The sequence below is a fragment of the Mirounga leonina genome, unplaced genomic scaffold, assembly GCF_011800145.1.
Source record: "Mirounga leonina isolate KUSES-001 unplaced genomic scaffold, KU_Mleo_1.0 Mir_114, whole genome shotgun sequence".
NCBI classification, from domain to species: domain Eukaryota; kingdom Metazoa; phylum Chordata; class Mammalia; order Carnivora; family Phocidae; genus Mirounga; species Mirounga leonina.
The window spans coordinates 40,344,898-40,366,743 of NW_023270265.1; the positions used below are offsets into that span (position 1 = coordinate 40,344,898).

Below are 21,846 nucleotides of genomic sequence, written 5' to 3' on the forward strand. Positions count from 1 at the left end.
AGGTTAATGTCTTAATACAATATACAAAAGAATATAAAAATCAAACCAGCAAAACATTACCAGAATTTGAATGGAATTAGGAAACAGAATGAATTTGCTATGTATCTATATATATATATATTATTTTTTAATGCGTGTACCTTCAACAACACAGTGTTGGATCTTTTAAGAAGATGCTACTGAGAGTGTCAGATGTTAGCTTTCGCATCCAGAGAACAGTACAAGAACCCCTCTCGATGAGCTAACTGTGAAACTCAGCAGTGGGAAGGTACCTGCACGTCGATGGTGAAGATCCGGATAGATGCTGATCGATGGTGGGGAGAAGAGAAGCATGTAGTGAACTCACCTTCGAAGGTTTTCTTGACACAGCAGCCAAGAGCTACTGAACCCAAGTCCTCGTGGACTGAAAGTGTGTGGCCGAGTCTTCAGAATGACCCAGCTCCCCACCTGGTGGCACCGTGTGGCGGGTGCCACGGGAGGCACAGGGCGCTCTCGTGCAGCCTGGCCAGAGAAGGGCTGCCCCGAGCATCCCCTGACTTCACTGTGAAGGAGGAAGGGTTACGATGACCCAGGGAAGCAAGGAAGGGCCGGCATCGTAATTCCATATTCCTAACAGAGGAGGCAGTGAATGTATTATCCAGGGCCCGGAAGATACTGAAGGAAACAAGAGATGGCATACAGCTGTGCACCTGCTGAATTTGGTACTGACTTTCAAGACAATGGAGGAAGACCCAGGCGGTGGCTCCCGGCCCTGGCTCCTCTGGGAAGCCTGTTATGGAGGGAGAACTATGGCTTTCTATCTCCCAGGACCAGTCAAGGGTGTGTATAGAACGCTGGGTGACACACTTCTCATCCTGTATGTGAGGATTCAGCACTGCACCATTACCAGGGGTCCAGTTTTCTTTCATAAGAAATGCCCACTATTTCTTTGAAATGGCCTTCCTTAGCTGGGCTACGTGCTTGGGGAGGGGGGAAGCCAGGAGATCCACAATCTCTGGATCTCAGCAAATCAGAACCTCAAGTCTGGCATAACTTGCCAGACTTCATGCCACAGTCAGAGGCAGCTTCTGTCCCCCAAGGCCAACAACCAGGCCAGCCTTCCCACCTCAGCTCACTATGGGTTTGCCTTAATCCTGCTCCTGCCTCCCCTGCCAACTTCCTGAAGGACTCTAAGAATTCTACTGGCTAAAAATGGTAACTCATGTTTCTTCTTTAGCCTATAAAACAAAAAAAAAATAGCTTGTAATATTAGGTAGTTACAAATCTCACATGATATAGGTTATTATGTTTTGTTTAGAAAGGCTTCTTCCCTAACTGGGTAAAGGCTTTGAGAAACAGCCTGTGGGGATGGGGCAGGGGAGGGGATTGACTAACAAGATTAGGAGATTTTATTCTTTTGCTATTAGCTACCCAGCTAAGATCAATGTGTAAAATAGGTAGATAAGGCTCATACTGTAATCAAGCATATGATACTCCACCCCCCAAGTATCTCTTTCTGCTTTTCATTTATTGCAAAAATTCATAAAATATATTCAAAGGAAAATCACATTACATGTAACATATGTAAAATAATAGCTTATTTTATAACTTAAAAAATTGGATGATGTGGTTTATTTGACAGTTAATGCAGATCCTTACCTACTCTTCAAGGACTTAAATACTAAAATAGGATCAAGACTGATAAGATAAAGAAAATAGAACTAAGCCAATTAAGACAAATTTGAAAAAATGTATTAGAAAAACTATTCCCCAAATCATGTGTTTGCAATTTTTAAAACTTACCAGCTGTATCATTTGTAAACAGATATTTGAAAAATGTAAGGCCACTGCTGTTACCTGAAACTATTACATCGCTTGAATGTCAAGAACGTTCTTTGATTTTTCCCAACGGCTGGAGTTAATTCAAGAAAGAGATCTGTGTCTGTACACATACACCTTGCAAGGATATCTTTTAAGGAAGAATTTCTCTCTCACCATAACCTCAACTTTTCACTTGAATAACAGCATTCATTCCCCCACATTCTGAGGGTGCTGAGCCACCCTCTCATCACACCTGATACTGAACGATTCCGTTTTCCAAGTTCTAATCTTTGAATCTCAAACTTTTTTTCTCCAACCACTGACTGATGTGACCGATTCAGCTAATACATGAGTAAACTTTAAATATGCAGGCACTTACGGAGAAAAAGAAAGATTTCTACATGACGCTCAGTTGAAATGATCAAGGAGCTCAGCTGATAAAGTACCAAGACTGTCTAAATTGTCTATTTATGTATTAGTCATAAAGTCTGAGGATCAGAAATTCACTTAGAAGGCATGCGGTACACAGAATTCCTTCACTTTACAGAGAAGAGAATTCAAACTCAGTGAACCTTGGGGTTTGGGCTGGGCCCCACAGTAAGTCAGTGACAGGGCTGGACTTGAACATAGCTCTTCTGATTCCCAAACCACTGTTCAATCTCAGTCCCCATGGCGGTTAAATGTTCGTAACACCAACTGATCTAATTGTCGGTGGCAAAACCAACTATTCGATGATTCCCTCTGAAAAACTGAAGATGTTCGGGAAAAACCTAAAAGAGAATTTCTTAGAGGTTGTTTTTATTTGATTTAGAGGCAAATGAACTTTAAAGAGACTTCTAGATTAATTCGTATGGATTTATTCTTCAGAAATCGCTGTTCCCACTTAGAGTGACTTTACATGACTGGGGTGATTTGGGAAGTCTCCAAAACCTCCAAAAAAACCCTTGTGTGACTATGAGAAATAAACTGTAAGTTTGTTAAATCTACAAAACTTACAGCTTCTAAAAATTCAGTGTACACAGGCTTGGAAAAATAAGTTCAGTTGACACTGAAACTACAGCAATTGGCTTGGAAAGTGTCCACATTCAAACAGAGCGAGATTTTCCAAACCCCAAGCCAGAGATGTGTTTCTACTTGTGGGCTAACTTTCAGCAAAAGGCCCAGTCTCCAAGTGGTGACGTCCCTACAACTCAGGTCACATCTGACTTCAGCAAAAACACCAGTTTCTGCTTGTTTTCCTGGTTTCTGTTCTACAGTCGAACTGACCATGAGGTTTCTTGGGTTTCTTGGCCTCTCTCAGCACAGATGCTGGCTCTCCATCACAGTGCACCTCTGGCAGGCTGTCCATGCTCATGTGCTCTGCTGGGACTAACTCTGACAACCCTAACAGTCTGCGTGCCAGCAAGAAGCACCAATAAAGGCCCACCGAAGAGGGGCTTCCTTTCTCTCTCTCACAAGGAGTTGTATGGCTTCTTGGCCCCAAGTGACTGGGGGTTCCAAATGATCCATCATCCCTCAAAGGGTACTTCTACGGGGGTACTGGAGAGTTGCCATTTGGCAAAGAAGAGCAGGGGACAGCACCATGAGTTCCACTTTTTAAAAACACTTAATGCAAAGATATAATATTGCCAGAATAATAGCTATTAGGAATACCTTAATGCCAGACAAGGTACAGAAATCTAATGATAAATCCAGAGTGAGGAGGATGGGGGCAATTTGCAGAAAAGAAAGAAATTCTGACAATTTTTTAAATTTGTAAACTATTTCCCAAAAATCCACGCTGCAAATTTCTCTCCTTGAAGTGGCACAAAATTATACTGAATATGACTGGATAGTGAACGTGATCTTTAAGAACAACACTATAATTCAGTAAACTTGTTACCATCCAGCATTATCAGGGAGTGGGATATCTTGGCTAATCAAGTATCATCTGTATCTTAGACAGATGTCCGATTGTTCAAGTAAGCCTAATTTTAAATAGTCAACCTCAGTGTACTCTTTCACTAATGATCAGAACTCTACTCTGGGGCATCTTCATGAAGAGGAATTAGCATCCTGATGTGCAAGACGACGAAAGAACCCTGCACAGGGAGTTCTCACTGGATAACAAGGTTTTCTCTTCAAAGAATCCATTAGATAATAACGACATACTTTTTCAATGGTCATCATCCTTTATTCCGTAGGTGGACCACCACTGTGAGCCAGGCTATACCTCTCTTTAGGACTAATTCCACTCACCTAAACCTAAAGCAAACTAATTAAGCCACTCTGAGTTCAGTCTGCTGTTTCATGCTTGATGAAAATAATTTTGTTTACCACAATTATGTGGATGTCTACATGCAATGCATAATTAACACCGTAACAACAAACACGAGGATACTAGTTCTGTACCTCCGCCTCCACATTTGGTGACTTACTGTGCATAATAACTGGTATTGAGACCGTAACAGGATCTGAGACTAGAGCTCTTAGTACCTGAAACATTTTCTAAGTGAGGCATTTGTCTCTGACGGCAACTGTCGGACAGGCCAGGACCCACTCATTCTGTTGGCAAAAGCTCATAGTTTGCAAGGAGAAAAAAATAGCTGGAGACGGGCATTAGGCCTGTTCTGCAACGGACAGGAGTTACCTTTAGAAAATGAAATGAGTAATGGGGCGCCTGGGTGGCGCCGTCGGTTGAGCACCTGACTCTTAGTTTTGGCTCTGGTCCGTGATCTCAGGGTCGTGGGATGGAGCCCCACCTTGCGTTCCGTGCTCAGCAGGGAGCATGCTTGACATTCTCTCTCTCTCCTTCTCCCTCTGCTCCTCCCCCTCCCCATGCTCGCTCCCTCTCTCTAAAATAAATGAATAAATCTTTAAGAAAAAAGAAAATGAAATCAGTAACATAAAGACAGGGACTTTTATCTTATTCTCCAATTTATCATCAAATAATTTTTTAAACTATGAGGAGAAGCAGACTGTGACCCTGATTCCTGATACTAACATATTTGGGTGGGAGCTCAGATGGACATTTTGGCACCAAGAGTTCTACTTTTGCACCCCCAAATCAAGCACTATCCGTGTAATATACTCTACTGTGTTTCCATTCTGGCCAAGCACGCCCTCATCCTCAGATCTGGTCACTCTGTCTTGAAGTTGTCAGGCAAGGACTGGAGGGCAGGAATAGGAAATAGCGAATTTTATGAAAGTGTAACCATCTTCTAGAATAGAAACAGCAGAGTATTGATGCATGACGCATATTAACATGCCCGATGGAGGAGTCCACGGCACAATCAAGAGGAACTACCCAAAGAACTGAGGATTATTGTGAACAAAAATAAAACCTATCAAAACCAATTATTCATAAAAATAGATTTTAAAATATTCTCCTTTCAGTTTCCCATAAACTAAATAATAAAACCGAGATCCATTCTTACCAGTATGCCTTTGAGCTCATTCACAGCACTCTCAGAGCCTTTTGAAGATTCTGGCTACAATTTTAAAAAGAAAGCACAATTACTAATACTAATAATACTAAACAGAGATATTTACATGGCAAAGTATTGGCAGCTTCTGGTGACTATTTTTTTAAAAAATCAGGTCTATGTCTTACAGTTAGGAAAAAAGATTAGACAGGTCAGTGCTCCTAAGCAGTGGCAATAGAGAAATTAGGGGAAGTAGTCAAAGCAAGAGGACTCAAGCTCCCATCTTCTAAAGGCCATTTTGTCACCTCTTGTTATCATCATACAGAGAAAAGGTTTGGTAAACACCAGACTTCAAGGATTCAATTTCAAATATTCAGAACTTTTTACAATAAGCATGGCTGGCCTGGCGTCCGCGAGCGAGGGGTGGGAGGGAAGGCAGCAGCATGGGGCAGGTGGCAAGCGACCGGCAGAAACCTCTCTCAGCTCCGGTAGCTCCAGGGGACTGGCGCGTCTGGTTTCAGGAATTTCACAACAGCACCGAGTCGGGAGCAGGGGTCAGCAAAGAGCCTGGCTTCACAGGAGAACGTTAGCATCACTGGCCACCGAAGCGGTAAGAGATGCCTCAGAGGGCGCACAGCGCAATCCCTCCGTCTTACTTGTGAGGAAAGGTACACCTTGAGAAAGGTTGTAGTTGAGTCTTGATGACAAGCCCAGTTGGCGTCTGGCTATGCCATGAACAAAATAACTTGAAATGAAGTTCTGGGGAATACTCGCCTACCCCACGATACCTGAGAGTCTCTATGGATCCCTCGGCTAACTTAGTGGAGGAAAAATCTAGCACGAGGTTCTCAAAGACCTCTGATCTCCCCCATACCACCTCCTTTCACAAAGGACATAGATGGAGGGAGAACCTGCAGGGAACTCCCTGGCCTCTCATTCCTGGAAGAGGTAAAGCTAATTTCTCTCTCATCGAGAGACGGGAAGTGATCAATAGCGACCTATAACCCTTTCCTCTCAAAAGCTAATGAAAGAATAAGATCCCGTTCCCATTTTTTTTTTAATGGACGTGAGAGAAAGAGGGAGAAAGGGAGCAAGAGAGGGAGAGAGGCAGAGAGAGAGGGGGTTGGGGAGGAAGAGAGATCTGCTGCTCAGGTACAAACTGGACGGAGACATTCCACTTTCATAGTCTATGCTTTCTGGGAAACACACGTGCCATCTGCGCCAGTCACAGGTGCCCATCACAGGTGCCAGTCCAAAGCTCCAAGACACTAATCTCAACCACAACAGTAGCCACGACGACATCCAGGAATTTAGAAAATATGCGGTTAAATTAGTGTTCTTCAGGCAGGTCTGACTTGTGCAGGTACGCGGTGCGGGGGACGAGCTGTGACATTTGAGCAAGCGCCCAGGCTCCAGGCCACTCAGTGCCACCACACCACCGCCTCCGGACTGCAGGCGCCTCCTACAGGCCGGAGCCTGTGACCTCGGCAGGAAAGCACCACTGTCCTGTGCCGGGGAGTCTGGTAGCGCATGCAGTGACCACTTGTTCCAAGGTTACTGAGCGGGTCCATTCAGCACTACCTCTACATGGTTGCATGGTTACCCGTGAAACACCCAGTCGTCCACTGCTCCTTGTTCAGCTGTTCTCCAGCTCTGAACTGACATTAAATAACGTGTAACTGTTGGAAGAGTCATGGCAAGAAGGAAAAAGGACAAAGTGATCCTCTGAAAAGGAAAGTACATACAGAACACTGATTGCTTAGGATTTAACAGGTTTTCAACACTTTTCTCTCTAAACTAATTTTGCTTCTCCGTGACGTTGCATTTTTCTCTAGTCTGTTGGTTTGGTTGACTCATTCCGAAAGAGCTGTGACACGAGAGTCTTAAAAATGTATTCACGTCAAAGATTCCACTGAGACCCCCCGTTTTTAAGTGTTCTCACACTATTGTCCACTTGAGCCTGACAACAACCCTGTGAGTGGGAGAGGGCCGGCACTCTGCCCATTCTGGGGAGAGAAGAGCCTGGGATGCGGGGGAGTGAGGGGGGTAGCATCTGGCCCCAGCTCCATCAGCAGGGAGCTTCAGGTGCCAGACACGGACAACACGCGGGCCAGACTGAGGGTGCTCCGTCCCTCACCTGGAAAACTGCTCCCTGAGCACTCGCGCCGACCAGCACTCCATGCGGCCGTGAGAGCTTCCATTTCACTGTACATCAATCTACTCTTGCAGCTGGGTATTCTTTCCCTCGTTCCAACCCCCTTTCCACGGGCAGCCCCCGCCCACGACAACTCCTGCCCTGCCCGGCCACCTCGCCTGCCGGTGACCAAGTGGTGACTTTTAAAGTCCAGCAAAATTTGTACTTAATAGTCATGATACTTGGGGCCCCTGAAGCAGGTGAAGAGGAGCATCCATGAGAGTAAGAAAGAACATTAAAGTTTGGTTCAGAAAAAGAAGAAAGAGGACCCCTCCGCTGAGGCTTTAAGACAGGGAGAAAACAAACAAAAAAACCCATTTTTCAAGACAAATATCAAAAACCCTATTGTTGGTCTATTTCAATGTGACACACCTACGAGATAAGGGAGAACTAGGCTCTAGGCGCTTCGCTAGATCTTGGTGCTCACTGCCGCGGCAGCTGATGATGTATATATACAAAACGTTCTCCTTGAAGTGGCCTGGACCAGGTTTGTAAAATTAATGAGATCAGACGAACCTATTTTTCAAAAGTTGTCTTCAGTCCGTTCTGACACTATCAGGCGATGCCACCTGCCCACCCGGCCCCCCTCGCCTCACACGGAAACAGAAGCCTCAGGAAGGGCAAGGATTTGTTGCCTCTTTTGTTTCCTGCTTTATCCCCAGGGCCTAATACAGTACCAGGCACACAGGAGATACTCAATCCATACTTGTTGAATTACACAAAAGGAATTAAAGAAAAGAAAGGGTATGATCATTCTTTGTTCGGTGTAGCAGTTCATATCAAGCAGAGGACAGCGCCTGCAACAACAGGACTTTCTATAGGGATTTAGGTTAACTGCGGCTCAAACAGGAGTCCTGAAACATGCCTGTATAAGAGTAGAGGCTTTTATGGCACATTAGCCTTATCCTAAGATTTCACAGTCAGCCCTGATGTCGCTTTCATCAAATTTCAAACTTTTACACTTGAAAAAGGAAGCATCACAGGAGGGGCGACATTTAGTCATTCCATACCTTTGCCTTCGGTCTAGCTGTCTGATTAACGGGCCTAAGATGAACTCCCTTTTTAATTCTATCCATCATCTCTTCAACTGCTTGCCTCTTCAGATCCGTGACTTCTTCAGCTATCAAAGAACACACACAGAAATCATCTTATGTTACAAGAAAACAGCTACTTTCTATTCCGATGCACTTTGTAATTAGGCACAGCCGCTTTTCAGACAGAATCGTACGACATCGAGAAACAATTTACTGAGGTTAACAGCTACCAGGTAGCCACAATTTTTTTTATTAAAAGAATCTTTTAATAAAAGACCTGTTTTTTTAAAAAATTAGAGTTACAGGGGTGCCCAGGTGGCTCAGTCGGTGAAGCGTCCTACTCTTAATCTCAGCTGAGGTCCTGAGTTCAAGCTCCATGTTGGGCTCCACTTAAATAAAATAAAATAAAATAAAAATAAAAATTAGAGTCATAAAATTTAAGCTCTAATTTGTAGCCTGGAAATCAATATTGGCTCATCTCTGTTAAACAATTAAAGTGGATTCGGTTCCATTTGTCAGCATAATGATAGACCTGAATTTCTCCAGCTTTCTACCTAACCCCAAATATTCATTCGTCTTTGCCTCAGAGATGTTTTTATAACATCCTATGTCAAAGAAATCATCCCAAAGAAGGCATAACTATCAAAAAGCCCATTTGAAAATAAAAGATAAAAAAGATCTGTTAACATGTTGGAAGAAATACACAGACAGAAGATGAACAGCGGATACGTGAAATCTATTTTTAAATTGCCATCTTTTGTTTAGGAATCACAATGGAAGGAAACATTTAAGTAAATCTTTTTCAAGTCTTTTTAAATTGTCAATGTTAAAAGAAAACATACACCCAGAAATGATTGCAATTAAGTAATTAAATTTGATTAAAAAAATTTCAACTGTCTATTGTTTAACCTTTGCACTAATTTTGCCACAAAAACAATAATGCTGTTGAAATATACATGAATTAGATGAATGTAGCTGAGATGGGCTTAAAGCTATTGATCAGAATAATGAAATTTGTCTACTGCACAATAGCTTGACCAAAGGCCCTCAATCGTTTCTGGAACGTTGATCACCATTAATGCCATTCTAGATCTCATGTTTACATCCGTCTCATTCACTGCAACCAATATATTTAAGTTTAAATACCTCATGAAGACCTTCCTCTTAGGCCGTTTAGCGTACTCTACAATGTGGGGCATATGGTAGGCACTCAGCAAGCATCCACCTGCTGACTGACTTGTTAAACTTTTGGCTTTATATGGCTGTTAATATTTTTGCTATTTGAGCAGAAATAGCTGAAGTCCAAAAGGACAGTTTCTAAATGGAGGCCATCACAACAATGTCCCCAAGCCAAGGGACAGGAGTGTCAGGCTTTGCACTAATGAGGCTTATGACATCGTGGCTTCTTTTTCTGCCACGTGGACGTCACGCTAACACTGAGTAGCTATTCCTCTTACGTTATGCCTCAGGGAGCAACCAGAAGAATCCAGAAGGTTCCACCATCCTCACCTTGACAACACCACAGTGATGGGATCACTGCTATACTCACTGTACAACCCAAGTCTTCCGATACAGTCTTAACTTCAGATAGGGTCCTGTCATCTTCATGGGCCATTGAAATGTGGGGAATGAGAAGTTCTCAATACCCAAACAGCACTTTTCAGATCCAGATGGCAAGAAAGCATCTTTTGCCAGGCAACGTGGGAAACATGGCACCGAAGTCAGAACTCACCCACCAGTAAATGAAAGAAAGCAAAACTGTGGGTTGATCAACTCTGTGCCCTTAAGTAGCATTTTCTTGGGTAGCTTCTGCAGATGGCTCCCAAACATCAACGAGGAGACAGACAAGAAAACTACTATGGAGAGATATTCATTCATTCATTCATTCACTCACTCAATCGCTCACTCACTCATTCAATATCTGAATACCTATTATGCACAACGTGGTGCTTGTGCTGACCCTACTCAAAGTCAGGGGAGATAAAACCCAGATCTGCCAGGTGCAGGTATGGTAAGGGTATGGAATCCGTTCCTGAGAATTTTTTTTTTTTAAATAAAAAAAAAAAAAAAAAAAAACATTTGATTTTTCAGAAAGCCTGCCATTTTGAGTGAGACTTGAGAAGAGCTGCATGGCAACAGGAACAAGGCCGACAAACAGATTAGCGCTCTGTAAGGAAGGACTGAAACCCAATTAAATGCACCATACAAAAACTAATTAAGGCAGACAGATGGAGAATTATGGTCGACACCATTCAAATCTGCTGCAGCATCTAACATAACAGGAATTTAAAGTAGTTTCTTATTTTTGCTTGCCAGAATCATCGTGATAATTCAGAGAAGTACCACTATCTGTATTGTGTACAGATTATAAACCAGGCTCTAATTTCTTAGTCTTTTCCAAATGTAAAGGCTTAATTGGTCTTAAGGAAAAGAAATCGCTCTTATCAGATTCCCTACGTGGGCACAATACAAGGGCAATGCTAGGTTAGCTACACAAGCTTTCGCTCTCACCGACCCTGTTTTTGAACTAGCAAAAAGCAATCTGTGCGAACTTCTAAACTATTAAGCAGCTCTAATAAATCTGCAAGGATCACCTACAGAGAGCTCATGGCATGTTTTGTAATTCTTTTTGCGATCACGCAGTTAGTAATTGTCTCACAAAAGCCTGTAATCAGGAGGACAATGGAAATATGCAGGATACTGGAGATTAAAGAAAAGGGACAAATGAAGACAACAGGTCTAATGTCACTGAACTGCCACAGGAAAATCAAATCAAATGTTCTTTGAGTTAGTGCTTCAAGGTCAGTCTTAGATCAGAAAGCTACATGTAATTAATTGAGGCTTAAATTTTAAGACCCACTTGAAAAGTAAGCTCGTTCCTCAAAGACCCACAGACAAAACCATCACCTTGTTGCTCAATAAAGCCTTTTGTTATTACCTAGAAGAAACGAAAATGAATTTCTAAGTTCCACAGGATTACTTTTCTCTTTCATTAACATTTTTAAAAAGGCGTTTAAAAAGAATCTTATGCCACCATGATGTACAAAATTTCTAAAGAACGCATCATGGTTGAGTAAGTTTGAATTTGACCTAAGGTCATAAAGTTAAGGATATTTCCTTAACTACAATGATCACAAGAGCCTGCTGAATGAGGACTTCTGCCCCTCAAGGGGTGGTTGGAACCCTGTCTTTCTTTTGTTTTTTTTTTTAAGCTAACATTTTGAGTATCTGAGTATATGCTGGGTACTAAGCTAAATACTTCACATGTTAGGAGACTCATTAATTCTCACAACCACCCTATGAAATAGGGATTATGGTTATCCCCACTCAGCAGGTTAGCAAACTGAGGTAAGAAAATGTCAACATATTAATGACCTAAATATTCGATAAGCAGCAAGCATATCTCTAAAATCTCAGAACTTGGGGCGCCTGGGTGGCTCAGTCGGTTAAGCGACTGCCTTCGGCTCAGGTCATGATCCTGGAGTCCCTGGATCGAGTCCCGCATCGGGCTCCCTGCTCGGCGGGGAGTCTGCTTCTCCCTCTGACTCTCCCCCCTCTCATGTGCTCTCTCTCTCTCTCATTCTCTCTGTCTCAAATAAATAAATAAAATCTTAAAAAAAATAAATAAAATAAAATAAAATCTCAGAACTTGTCCAATACATGCATGTTTATCAAAATTAGAGTTGTTAATTTAAAATTTGTTAATTATTTCTTACATTTAGACCTTAAAACTATGTCTAAAATATTCCAGACCTTCCCCTACAATGACGCTTTTTAAGAGCCACACCCTAGCAATGAAAGTTTCTTCGTTCATCAGCTCTGAGAAGCACACCAACTGGCTAGTGAAAGCCATCATAAGGTGCTAACAAAAAATAATACTGGGATAGCAAGACTGATCCCTACTTAGAAATGTAAACTCTGAAGTGTCACAGACAACCCCAATGTTTGATGCTCTGCCTTCATTCATCATGCATTTAATCACTGTTGATTTATTCATTCAACAACTATTTTTAGTGTGAACTGTTAATAAGACACTATAAACAACTACCCTGCCAGACAGAGAGAGGCTGCAACCATGTCTGTCTACGGTCCCTATCATTTAAGGCAGTATAGTTTTAGGGTGGCTTCAGTTTCCAGTCTCATGAGTGACTTCTGTACCAGCAACTCTACTTAAACATCCCAGGTAACAACCCAATAGCTCAGGAATGAGGGCGAGAACACTGCCCCGTATCATGAATCGTAAATGAAACATCACTTTCATAAGGAAAACTATATGGTTTCTAACACTGGGGTTAATAAGCTTAGAATATTTTTTTTTAAAACTTAAGGGTGCTGTCAAGGTTGACAAGCTAATAATGTCATTTACTTAGAAGGGGATATCATTTTATTTTGACTGCCCTCCTGACCCTCTGAGCTTTACCAATTGTCCCAAAACAAGATTGAAACAAACAAAATTTTAAGTTTAATTAGAGTGTCAGGAAGGCTTATAGCCAGTAACACAGGCTCAGGGCTACCCTGCCAATCGCCAAAGACAAGACTTCTGAATCCTGCAACGCCTTGTGACAAGCAGAATGGCCCTTTCAGCAGTACTATGAGAGGAATAGGTTCCAAAGGGTTGTAGGAGGCAGGCACCAAAAGTCAATTTATACAGATGAAATCAACTAGCTTTCATCTGTAACGGTGCTGCGAGTTTCTGGCAAAGAAGGATAGGGCTAGGTCTAAACCTGGATTTACTGAAGGTGCATGCAGCTGCAGGAGACTTGCAGGCAGGAGTAAGCCCTCAAAGAGCTTGCAGTCGGTTCCAGCGGAGAGACATGGAAATAACCCCAAACACCACATCAGAGGCTGGGGGGATGGAACATTATAAAATCTGAAGCAAAATGCTACCGCAACACACAGCAATGAGCCAATACTAAGGAGCTAACCCTCAGAAACAAGAGGAAGTGGAGGGCAGAGCCTGGAACCTACACAGGAGCCGTGGAATCAGAGCCCCCTGCCCGGGAAAGCTCTGAGCAGAGGAAAGGCAGCAGAGCAATTCTGGAATGAGGACACACAGAGCAAGTGCATAGGGGGCTTTGAGGTCATGGTCCAGCCACAAGGTAGAGCAGACGTACAGAACTGAGGCGGAAGTAACATCAGAAAACCACCGCTAAGCAGCCTACAGGGTTTGGACTCTATTGTGATGCAGTGAGAACACAGCAATGTCACGAGACGTGGGACATCGATCTGAGAACGTCACCCTGCCAATGGTAGGAAAGTGGCTGGACCGTATCGATGAACCTGGGGCAGGAAAAGGGGGCCAAGAAGTCCACACCAGACTGGGCTTGAACCAGGCAAATCCGCCATGCTTTGTAACTAACAGGTGCTGAGCAAACATGTTGAGTTGAATGTGGGTTCTACTGGTCTATCCGCAGCTCTGTGAGCCAGCCCTACTCCTGGCTGCCAATGCCTCTGCTCAGTGTAAAGCCTTCTCCCTCCACTTCCATCAGTTCACGTTATCCTCAACTTCTCCCCTCTCCAGCGAGTCAGACTCCTGTGAATTGCACCTCCCGGAGCTGCTCCTGGATTTATCCACTTTTTTCTGTCTCCACTGCTACCACCCTCGTCTGAGCAATGTGCATCTGAACGACGGACAGCCACCCCCATCCTCTCATTCCTCTGCAGTCTACTCCCTGGCCTCTCCCTGCAAACAGTGTGATTGCTTTAAAAAGACAAACCTCACCATGTCACACCCCTACTTAAAACTTCTCCTGCCCTTAGGACACATTTCAAAATCTTGACCACAGCCTTCAGAATCTGGCTCAGACTTCCTCCCTTGTACCCCATGTTCCAGTAAATACCAACCTCTGTTCAGTTTCCTAATGTGCCAAGCTCCTTCCCCACTCGGGACCTTTGATTCGGTTGCGCCTCTATGGGAACTACTTTTATTCTGAATACCCCCATCCTGACTTCCCAAATCCAAACTATTCGGCTTAAGCATCTCTTCCTGATACCAGCAGTCCCTCTCCTTCCTCTCTTAGAAACGTGTGCTCTTCCTCCAGGTAATCGTCCTTATTTACTTCCTGCCTCCCCCTCTCATGTCACTTCTATGTCTTCTGTCTCCAGCACGCAGCATGAGACCAGTACATAGCAGGTGCTTGATCAAGTCTCAGTTCACTTGCTATCAACTCTAAAAAGTCTTTCCCCAAACCCCTCACCTGGAATCACTCCCTCTCTTTCCTTTACACCTCCTCCTGGAGAGAACCTCAACCTGTAAAGAAGACATATCCCAGCAGACCGCACATTACAGGTGACCTGCTGTAGACAAGGAGCCACACGAAGGCAGGGACCGTTACCTTGTTCCTTCTGATCAGCTGCTAGGTTCACATTTCTCCCCAGATAATCTGTTCACAGTCAAAGAACTCAAAGACTATGTGTGTTGTTGAAAACCTGGGATGAAACCACTGAAAGTAAACCAAAGGGGGTGAAAATTACTTGTTTCTGGTTGAGCTGCCTTTTCTTTCTTAGCACCACCGCCGCTGGGATGGGATCGCTTCCGGATCATGGACATGAGGGATCTTTGGGAGAAAGAAAAAGAATGACAGGAGATTACTGGACACCTGACGATTCAAGAAATAAAATGTACTGATTCAAAATAATCAGTAAAAATCCAATTCTTCTCTAGGTGCATAAATGGATAGCTAGAATTTAGGAGTCTACTTTCCACTTTTAATAAATTATTGAACTTTTCAGCACTTTAATGAAGAGAAAGAGGTCTCATCCCTTTCTGCGTGGAACCAAACTCATTACTCTAAGAAGGGAGCCACTATAATTACCATTACAATACTGGGCAAAGTAAAACAGAAAAAAAAGCCAATATTCATACCTACAATTCAGAAACAGCTATCTATGTAATACTTTTGAGGGAGAGGGAAAAATCAAAGAATTAGGGGATGTTTTCACCTGTGAAATATGGGCATAAAACATCTGAATCTGAGTGACACAGAACAGATACTTAAGGGATAAAATACATTTAGACCACAGTCTCTCTGGTCCATGTTTACAAAATCTGTACAAAATCCAAATCATGAAAAATTTGACCACATTAAAATTTTAAGACCTCCACATATTAAAAGACACCATAAAGAATAAAAAGAAGTCAGAGGAGCATGTGACTCTTGATCTCAGAGTTGTGAGTTTGAGCCCCACGTTGGGTGTAGAGACTACTTAACTTAAAAAAATTGAAAAAAAAAAAAAAAACTTAAAAAAAGAATAAAAAGAAACTCAAAGATCAACAAGAAAAAGCATACAACCAACAGAAAAAATGGACAAAAGCCTTGAAACTCCATAAAAGAGTAGTCCAAATCTCCAAAACATGTACCCAAAAGAGTGCTTGACTTCACTAGCTACTAGAAAAAACAAATGAAACCCACATTGAGATACTACTACATAATCATCATCAAACAGGCAAGAAATTGCAAGTCTGATAATATCAAGTGCCCGTAGGTCTGTGGAATAACAAGAAGACAGTGGATGAACTTCAAACTGAAGATGGTAGATGAGCCGATGGTGCCACTTTGGAAAACCTGTCTGGCATTATCCAGTGGAGCTGAAGACAGACAGATCCTAGGAGCCAGGGATTTCACTTCTGTCTTCTGTCTATCTTACAGAAATGCAAGCCCTTGTGCACAAGGATTCATTTGCCAGAATGTGTAGAATTCCAGAACTTCCCTGAACTGGTAATAACTCAAATGTACAATGGATAAACACACTTTCAGACGTTTATAAAACAGATTATGTATCCATGAATATGGATGAACTTCAGCTACCCAACAGAACATGGATGAACCTCACAAAATAACATAGAGTAAAAAGAACAAGACCCAAATGAATACAGTAAAATTCCAATTATATAGTTAGAAAAAAAATATGTATATTTATAGGAGTTCAGGGATCTATATGTAAGCAAAATTTGTTTCTTTAAAAACAGGCTACCAGTATTTTTATTTCTTGATTTGGATGGTGAACACACGATGTTCACTTCATACTACTTTTAAACTGTATGTAAGTTGGTGTATGTTCCTACATATATGTTATCAGTCTCTCCTCAAAAAAGTTTACAAAAAAAAAACAAATGCACCAAGGATTCTTGGACTATATTATAAAAACGTTCATTATAAATATTCTCGGTGTGGTAAATGGGATTTGACAAAATACAGTCATGAGGAAGCCAAGCTGGGAAGGCATAATGCTACATCTGGAAAAAGGGGCATCTGGATGCACACGGCAATACCTGGCTGAGGACAGAACAACTCCGTGTTTCTTAATCACCATAATTTTTAGATTTTTTCTTTTTAAATTTCTTACTTCTGCCTTGAGATCTATTATTAATCTCCTCTCTAACTGCCTTTTCTTAAAATTCCCAAATACACTGAACAATCTCTCGCAAAGCACAGGAAAAAGAAAGCATTACACTCAGCTCTACACTACCCTGTGAGGTTTCTAGAACCTACCAACAAGCATATTTTATTCCTGAAGTTGGGAGAAATGAAATCATGCAAACTTTATTTGTGCATGTTCCCCACTCCGTCACTCAAGGCAGGACTACTCAATGTCTACAGGCTAACATTCCATGGTAGCGTGGGGCTTGGACAGGGTTCTCCCCAGGCACGGCCTCATCTTATCCTCTCCCAACACTCTGCAGTGAATCCACCGCTGACTCTGAAATTTTCAAGATTACAAAGCAGGAAGATATTTGTACTGCTTGGAATATTTGTATATGTTTACATAAATGATGTCAAAATCGATGTTCATCACCGTAAACCACCTAAATAGATGAGAGGAAGTGCTAACTTTCACTGTTGGGAATTAAAGTATAAGCTGGAGCCTCCTATGGTGCCCAGAGGAAAATCATCTGTAATATTTTTAAAAAGAGCCCTCTGTCAAGATGGGGCTTAGATTACAATAAAGCAGGTCTCACAGGACAGATGAGAAGATCAGGATAAGACATCTGGGACCTATAATCCAACCTCTGGCTAAAATTGCCCCATTTCACAGTCAGTTCAATTGAATGCGTAAAAGCTTCAAGCAAGAGCCCCCAAAGATGGCACAGTTTGGTGGAAAATATTTACCTTGAAATTCTTTAATCAGTGTTTCTCAGGCCACTGTGATGGTTAATGTTATAAGTCAGCCTGGCTGGGTCATGGGATACTCAGATATGTGGTCCAACATTATTCTGGGTATTTCTGTGAGGGTTTGGGGTAAGATTAACATTTAAATTGGTAGCCTGAGTAAAGCAGACTACTCCCTAATGTGGGTGGGCCTCACACAATCAGTGGAAGGCCTGAATAAAACAAAAGGATGACCCTTCCCTAAGTAAAACAGAATTCCTCCTGCCTGCCTACCTTTTGAAAGATGAAATTAGGACATCTGCTTTTCCCTGCTTCCAGACTTGAAACACTGCCTCTTCCTGGGTCTGGAGCCTGCTGACCAGCAGACTGAGACCACACCATAGGCTCTCCTTGGGCTCCAGCTTTCTGACTCACCCTGCAACTTGCCAGAGTCCATAATCATGGGAACTAATTCCTTAGAATAAACCCATGTGAATGGACATGATGTATACACATGTACATACACACCCCCCTACTGGTTCTGTTTCTCTGGAGAACACTGACTAGTACACCAATGAACCTGCCTTTCCCCCTTGGGCCACACCTGCCCAGGACCTCTCCTGTGTTCACCACTGCTAATACAACATGACCAAGGTCTACTTTCTTCCTCGACTTCCTCTCTCCCACCTGTCCCCTGGGTCAAATGAGCAGGCCCTAGTCTTCTTTTTTTTTTCCCCCCACTTTCATTTCTATCTATGATCTCTGTCAGGGTGAAATAAATGAGGCTCAGGAACAAAGTTAGAAAACCTTGACTGGTGGATTTAAAGTCCATTGAAACTCAATACATATGCAAATATATTTCTTTGACAAGAAAGTACTCCTTACCAAAAAAAAAAAAAAAAAAATCTTTCTACTGAGAAATTACATCTTCTACTACTTAAATTCATCTTAAAATAAAAATCATTCATGTTATTCAATGAAAATTTTCTTTAAAGGGCCTTATAAAAGAGTTCATGCTTTAGACATACATAGTCTGAATCCTACCTTTATTTCTCAGTAAAACTGTAAAGTGCTCTTTGGGAAAATATTCTATTTAGGTTATACTTTACTTTTAATTCCAAGGGCTTCCAGATTTGTGAGACTAAAAACTAAAGGCCAACAGCAAGACTATAATCATGTTTTTAATATTCTCCCTCCTCATAGACAGAAGTGACCTTTCTTATCAGCTCAAAATTCTACACCTTAGAGAAAGATGAAAGTGATGAATCTCCTATTTTAAGTGTCAAATTCAGGATATCTCCAACAGATTTTAGCTACCCAGGACAGAAGGAATTTAAAATATCTGAAATTCTTTCAATGGACTCTTGGATCAATCATGTGTAAAAATTATTTTGCCTTGACTACTTCACTGGCTCAAAGTAGATTATGTCATACCCTCCTCAGTAAGAAAAACTAATGAGAACCTTTTTAAAAGGCAAAGTCTCATTTTCATCATCGTGTGGGAGGAACACGCTACACATTCTATTCACACAGATCAGCAAAGGTGCAAAGTAGGAATAAATGGCCTCTCTGTGTGAAAGGATTAAACAAATCACATGAGTTAATGAAAGGTAAAAAATCTAGGAAAAGTTTAAATTCCATTTGTTCAAGAATAAATTATACAGAAGCAGCGAACATCATGACATGAGGAGGTAAGCTGTCACCATGCAAGGAGGTTGTGTCTTGCGTAACTCTGGATGGTGGAATGAAGAACCACAAAGGAGGCAAAACTTGCCTCTAGGTTTCCCGGGGTGTACTGTGCTTAATTCAGTCACTCAATACCACCAAATCACCTCAGGCTCCAGAAGAAGTGAATTCTTGTCTGCATATATGATTCCCTGTCACAAGAATGTAAACCCAATTTCTTCTTCTTATGGAAGGTTCTTCTCTCGGCATTATTAAAGGTTTAAATATGAGGTTAGGGATAAAACATAATTAGCACTCTGAGCTTAATTACTAGTGTGTAACAATTAGTACTGATAAGTTTTTGTTTTGTTTAGTACTTTTATTTTTAAAGTAAATGAACAAACCAGAGCTTTTCAAATTCAAATTAGGGCAAGAAAAGATTAAAAAAAAAAAAAATTCTGGAAAAGCTTAAAATTCCTTGCTCTTCCAGTTAAAGGAAATCCTAACGTCATGGGCTGAAATCTTAACACTGAAGTATCAAACTTCTTAAATGAATGTCCAGCTTCTGGGTTTGGAACATCCAAATGGGATCTGAACATCTATAGCAGCGGAAAGTGGCAGGCCACAAGAATGTTTCTGCCAGGTGTTTCTTAGGGCCTTTCTACAAATATTACAAGAAGGGAGTGATATATTGGTCTTTAGAAAATTTTCTGAGAGGGGCGCCTGGGTGGTTCAGTCAGCTGAGCGGCTGCCTTGGGCTCAGGGTCCTGGGATGGAGCCCCACATGGGACTCCCTGCTCAACAGGGAACCTGCTTCTCCCTCTCCTCCCTGCTTGTGCTCTCTCTCATGATCTTTCTCTCTCAAATAAATAAAATCTTAAAAAAATAAAAATTAAAAATTAAAAAAAAAAAAAATTTTTTCTGAGAGAAATACCAGCTGGTTTGTTTCAGAGTTTTTACCACCCATCCCTCTGAGGGCGCAATCTAAGACAGTAAGTTTGGGTTCTGTTTTTAAGGAGGGGATCCCACTAGCATACACTTCAGGTTCTCTGACGAGGAACGACACGATGCAGAGCAGTCTCCCTGCACAGCCTTACCGGATGGGATTGGGGGGAGGCGGGGGGAGCGGCGGTGGAGGTGGAGGTGGTGGAGGTACGCAATTCTCAGACTGGTTCACCCGTTTCTGGAGTTCATCAACTGCATAGAGAACAAGCATTCAGAAAGAAGCTGAAACAAGCCACTTAGCACCTTTTACACACATAAAGGGAAAAAAAAAAGTAACCTCTCTCAAAATCAAGTTCATGGTATTAAGGCAAAGTTAGAAATCTCAGGATGAAACTGCAGAACATCTCAGCCTTTTCATCATCCAGGCTGCGACCACTAATGCAAGAGGGGCCTGACATAGGTTACAAGAAAACGTTACTGTCTTGTGGCTGCATGTACAACTATGGAAAAGAAAAATAATTCAGGACAACGGCTGGTTGGGTGGGAGGTAAGGATTGAGTAGGCTGAAGAAATATTTGTTAACAATGGCATGTATTACTCAAAACACTAAGAAATTGTGAATACTTGACTTTTAAAGGGTATAGACAAGGAATTAATTTTTAAAGATGACATTTAGTAATGAATTTTAATAACATACTTTCCTCCTCCACCTAATTTCCTTCAAAAATTGCAAATCCTGGAGTTCTTGGTTTTAACCAGACTCAGACTCTCAAATGTCTGTAACTTCAGAAACCTTTTGCTCTTCTGAAGGAGCATTCTGGAAACAGAATTTATCCATTCAATTCATTCATGTCCTTAATGAAGCAGGTATTTTGGCACCAATAATGGGAAAGGGTCCATGCTTGGTGCTGTTCAAGACACAGTTTCTGAGTTCAAGGAGCTCGATTTCAATGTTTATTGCAGATGCGAATACCTCTAAGACGGGCTCCAATAGGCTCTAGGTACTGAACACTGTGTGTACTCAGGAATGGCTCCCCCTTCCCCAGCCACTCCTCTCTCCATGAATGACTGCACCCCCAATGATCTGCCTGTTTATTTCTACTCTCAACACTTAAATAAGCAGTGTGGGCTCTCTCTCTGAGGGCCAAGAGTCCTCTAGTTATTCATATGTATGGGTCTGTCTCTCCAAAGAGAGTTTGAGTTCCTCAAGGACAAAAGGCATGGTTTCTTTTCTTCTAGATTTCTTATAGTATCCTAGGGTATGGCTGGCTATGCACACAGCAGATACTAAATAAAACATACTCAACACTAAATCTCAGGTTCTCTTTTGTGTCTGCCCCCTCCGTAAATAAAAAAGATGGCTTTGGCCACAGGCTGCCTGGATATTCACTTAAAAAGAATGGAACACTTCTTAATTTTAGATGAGTTTTTTAAAAAGTAAATTGCAAGTCATTTTCATTGTGGGTTAGAAAGCACTGAATGTTTTTTTAAAGGGAAAAAAAAGCCTGCTTGGTTCTTCTATACAGATTTCAAAATTCTAGTATAAAATTAACCAAAAATACCTCAAGTGAATATTGAAGCTGTTATAAAAGGGAACAACCTGCCTCCTTAAATCACCTACCTTCCAACAGAAACTTATTACTTATCCCTGTGTAATAATCTAATTCACACATTCCTGTCAAGCCTTCTGGAACTGAATGAATAAATCCTTTGAT

The 21,846-nt window shown here is 41.8% G+C and overlaps 1 protein-coding gene across 2 annotated transcripts in view; it reads right to left on the bottom strand.

The window, feature by feature from the left end:
• The window catches only part of SHTN1 (shootin 1), a 94,757-nt gene that overhangs the window by 19,218 nt on the left and 53,693 nt on the right, over window positions 1–21,846 (bottom strand). For both annotated transcript variants that reach the window (XM_035029896.1, XM_035029889.1), the window contains 4 exons: window positions 20,284–20,383; window positions 14,907–14,989; window positions 8,409–8,518; window positions 5,217–5,270 (listed from right to left, as the gene is read on the bottom strand). In XM_035029896.1, coding sequence (XP_034885787.1) covers window positions 5,217–5,270; window positions 8,409–8,518; window positions 14,907–14,989; window positions 20,284–20,383 — 347 coding nt within the window. The remainder of the gene's footprint in view (window positions 1–5,216; window positions 5,271–8,408; window positions 8,519–14,906; window positions 14,990–20,283; window positions 20,384–21,846) is intronic.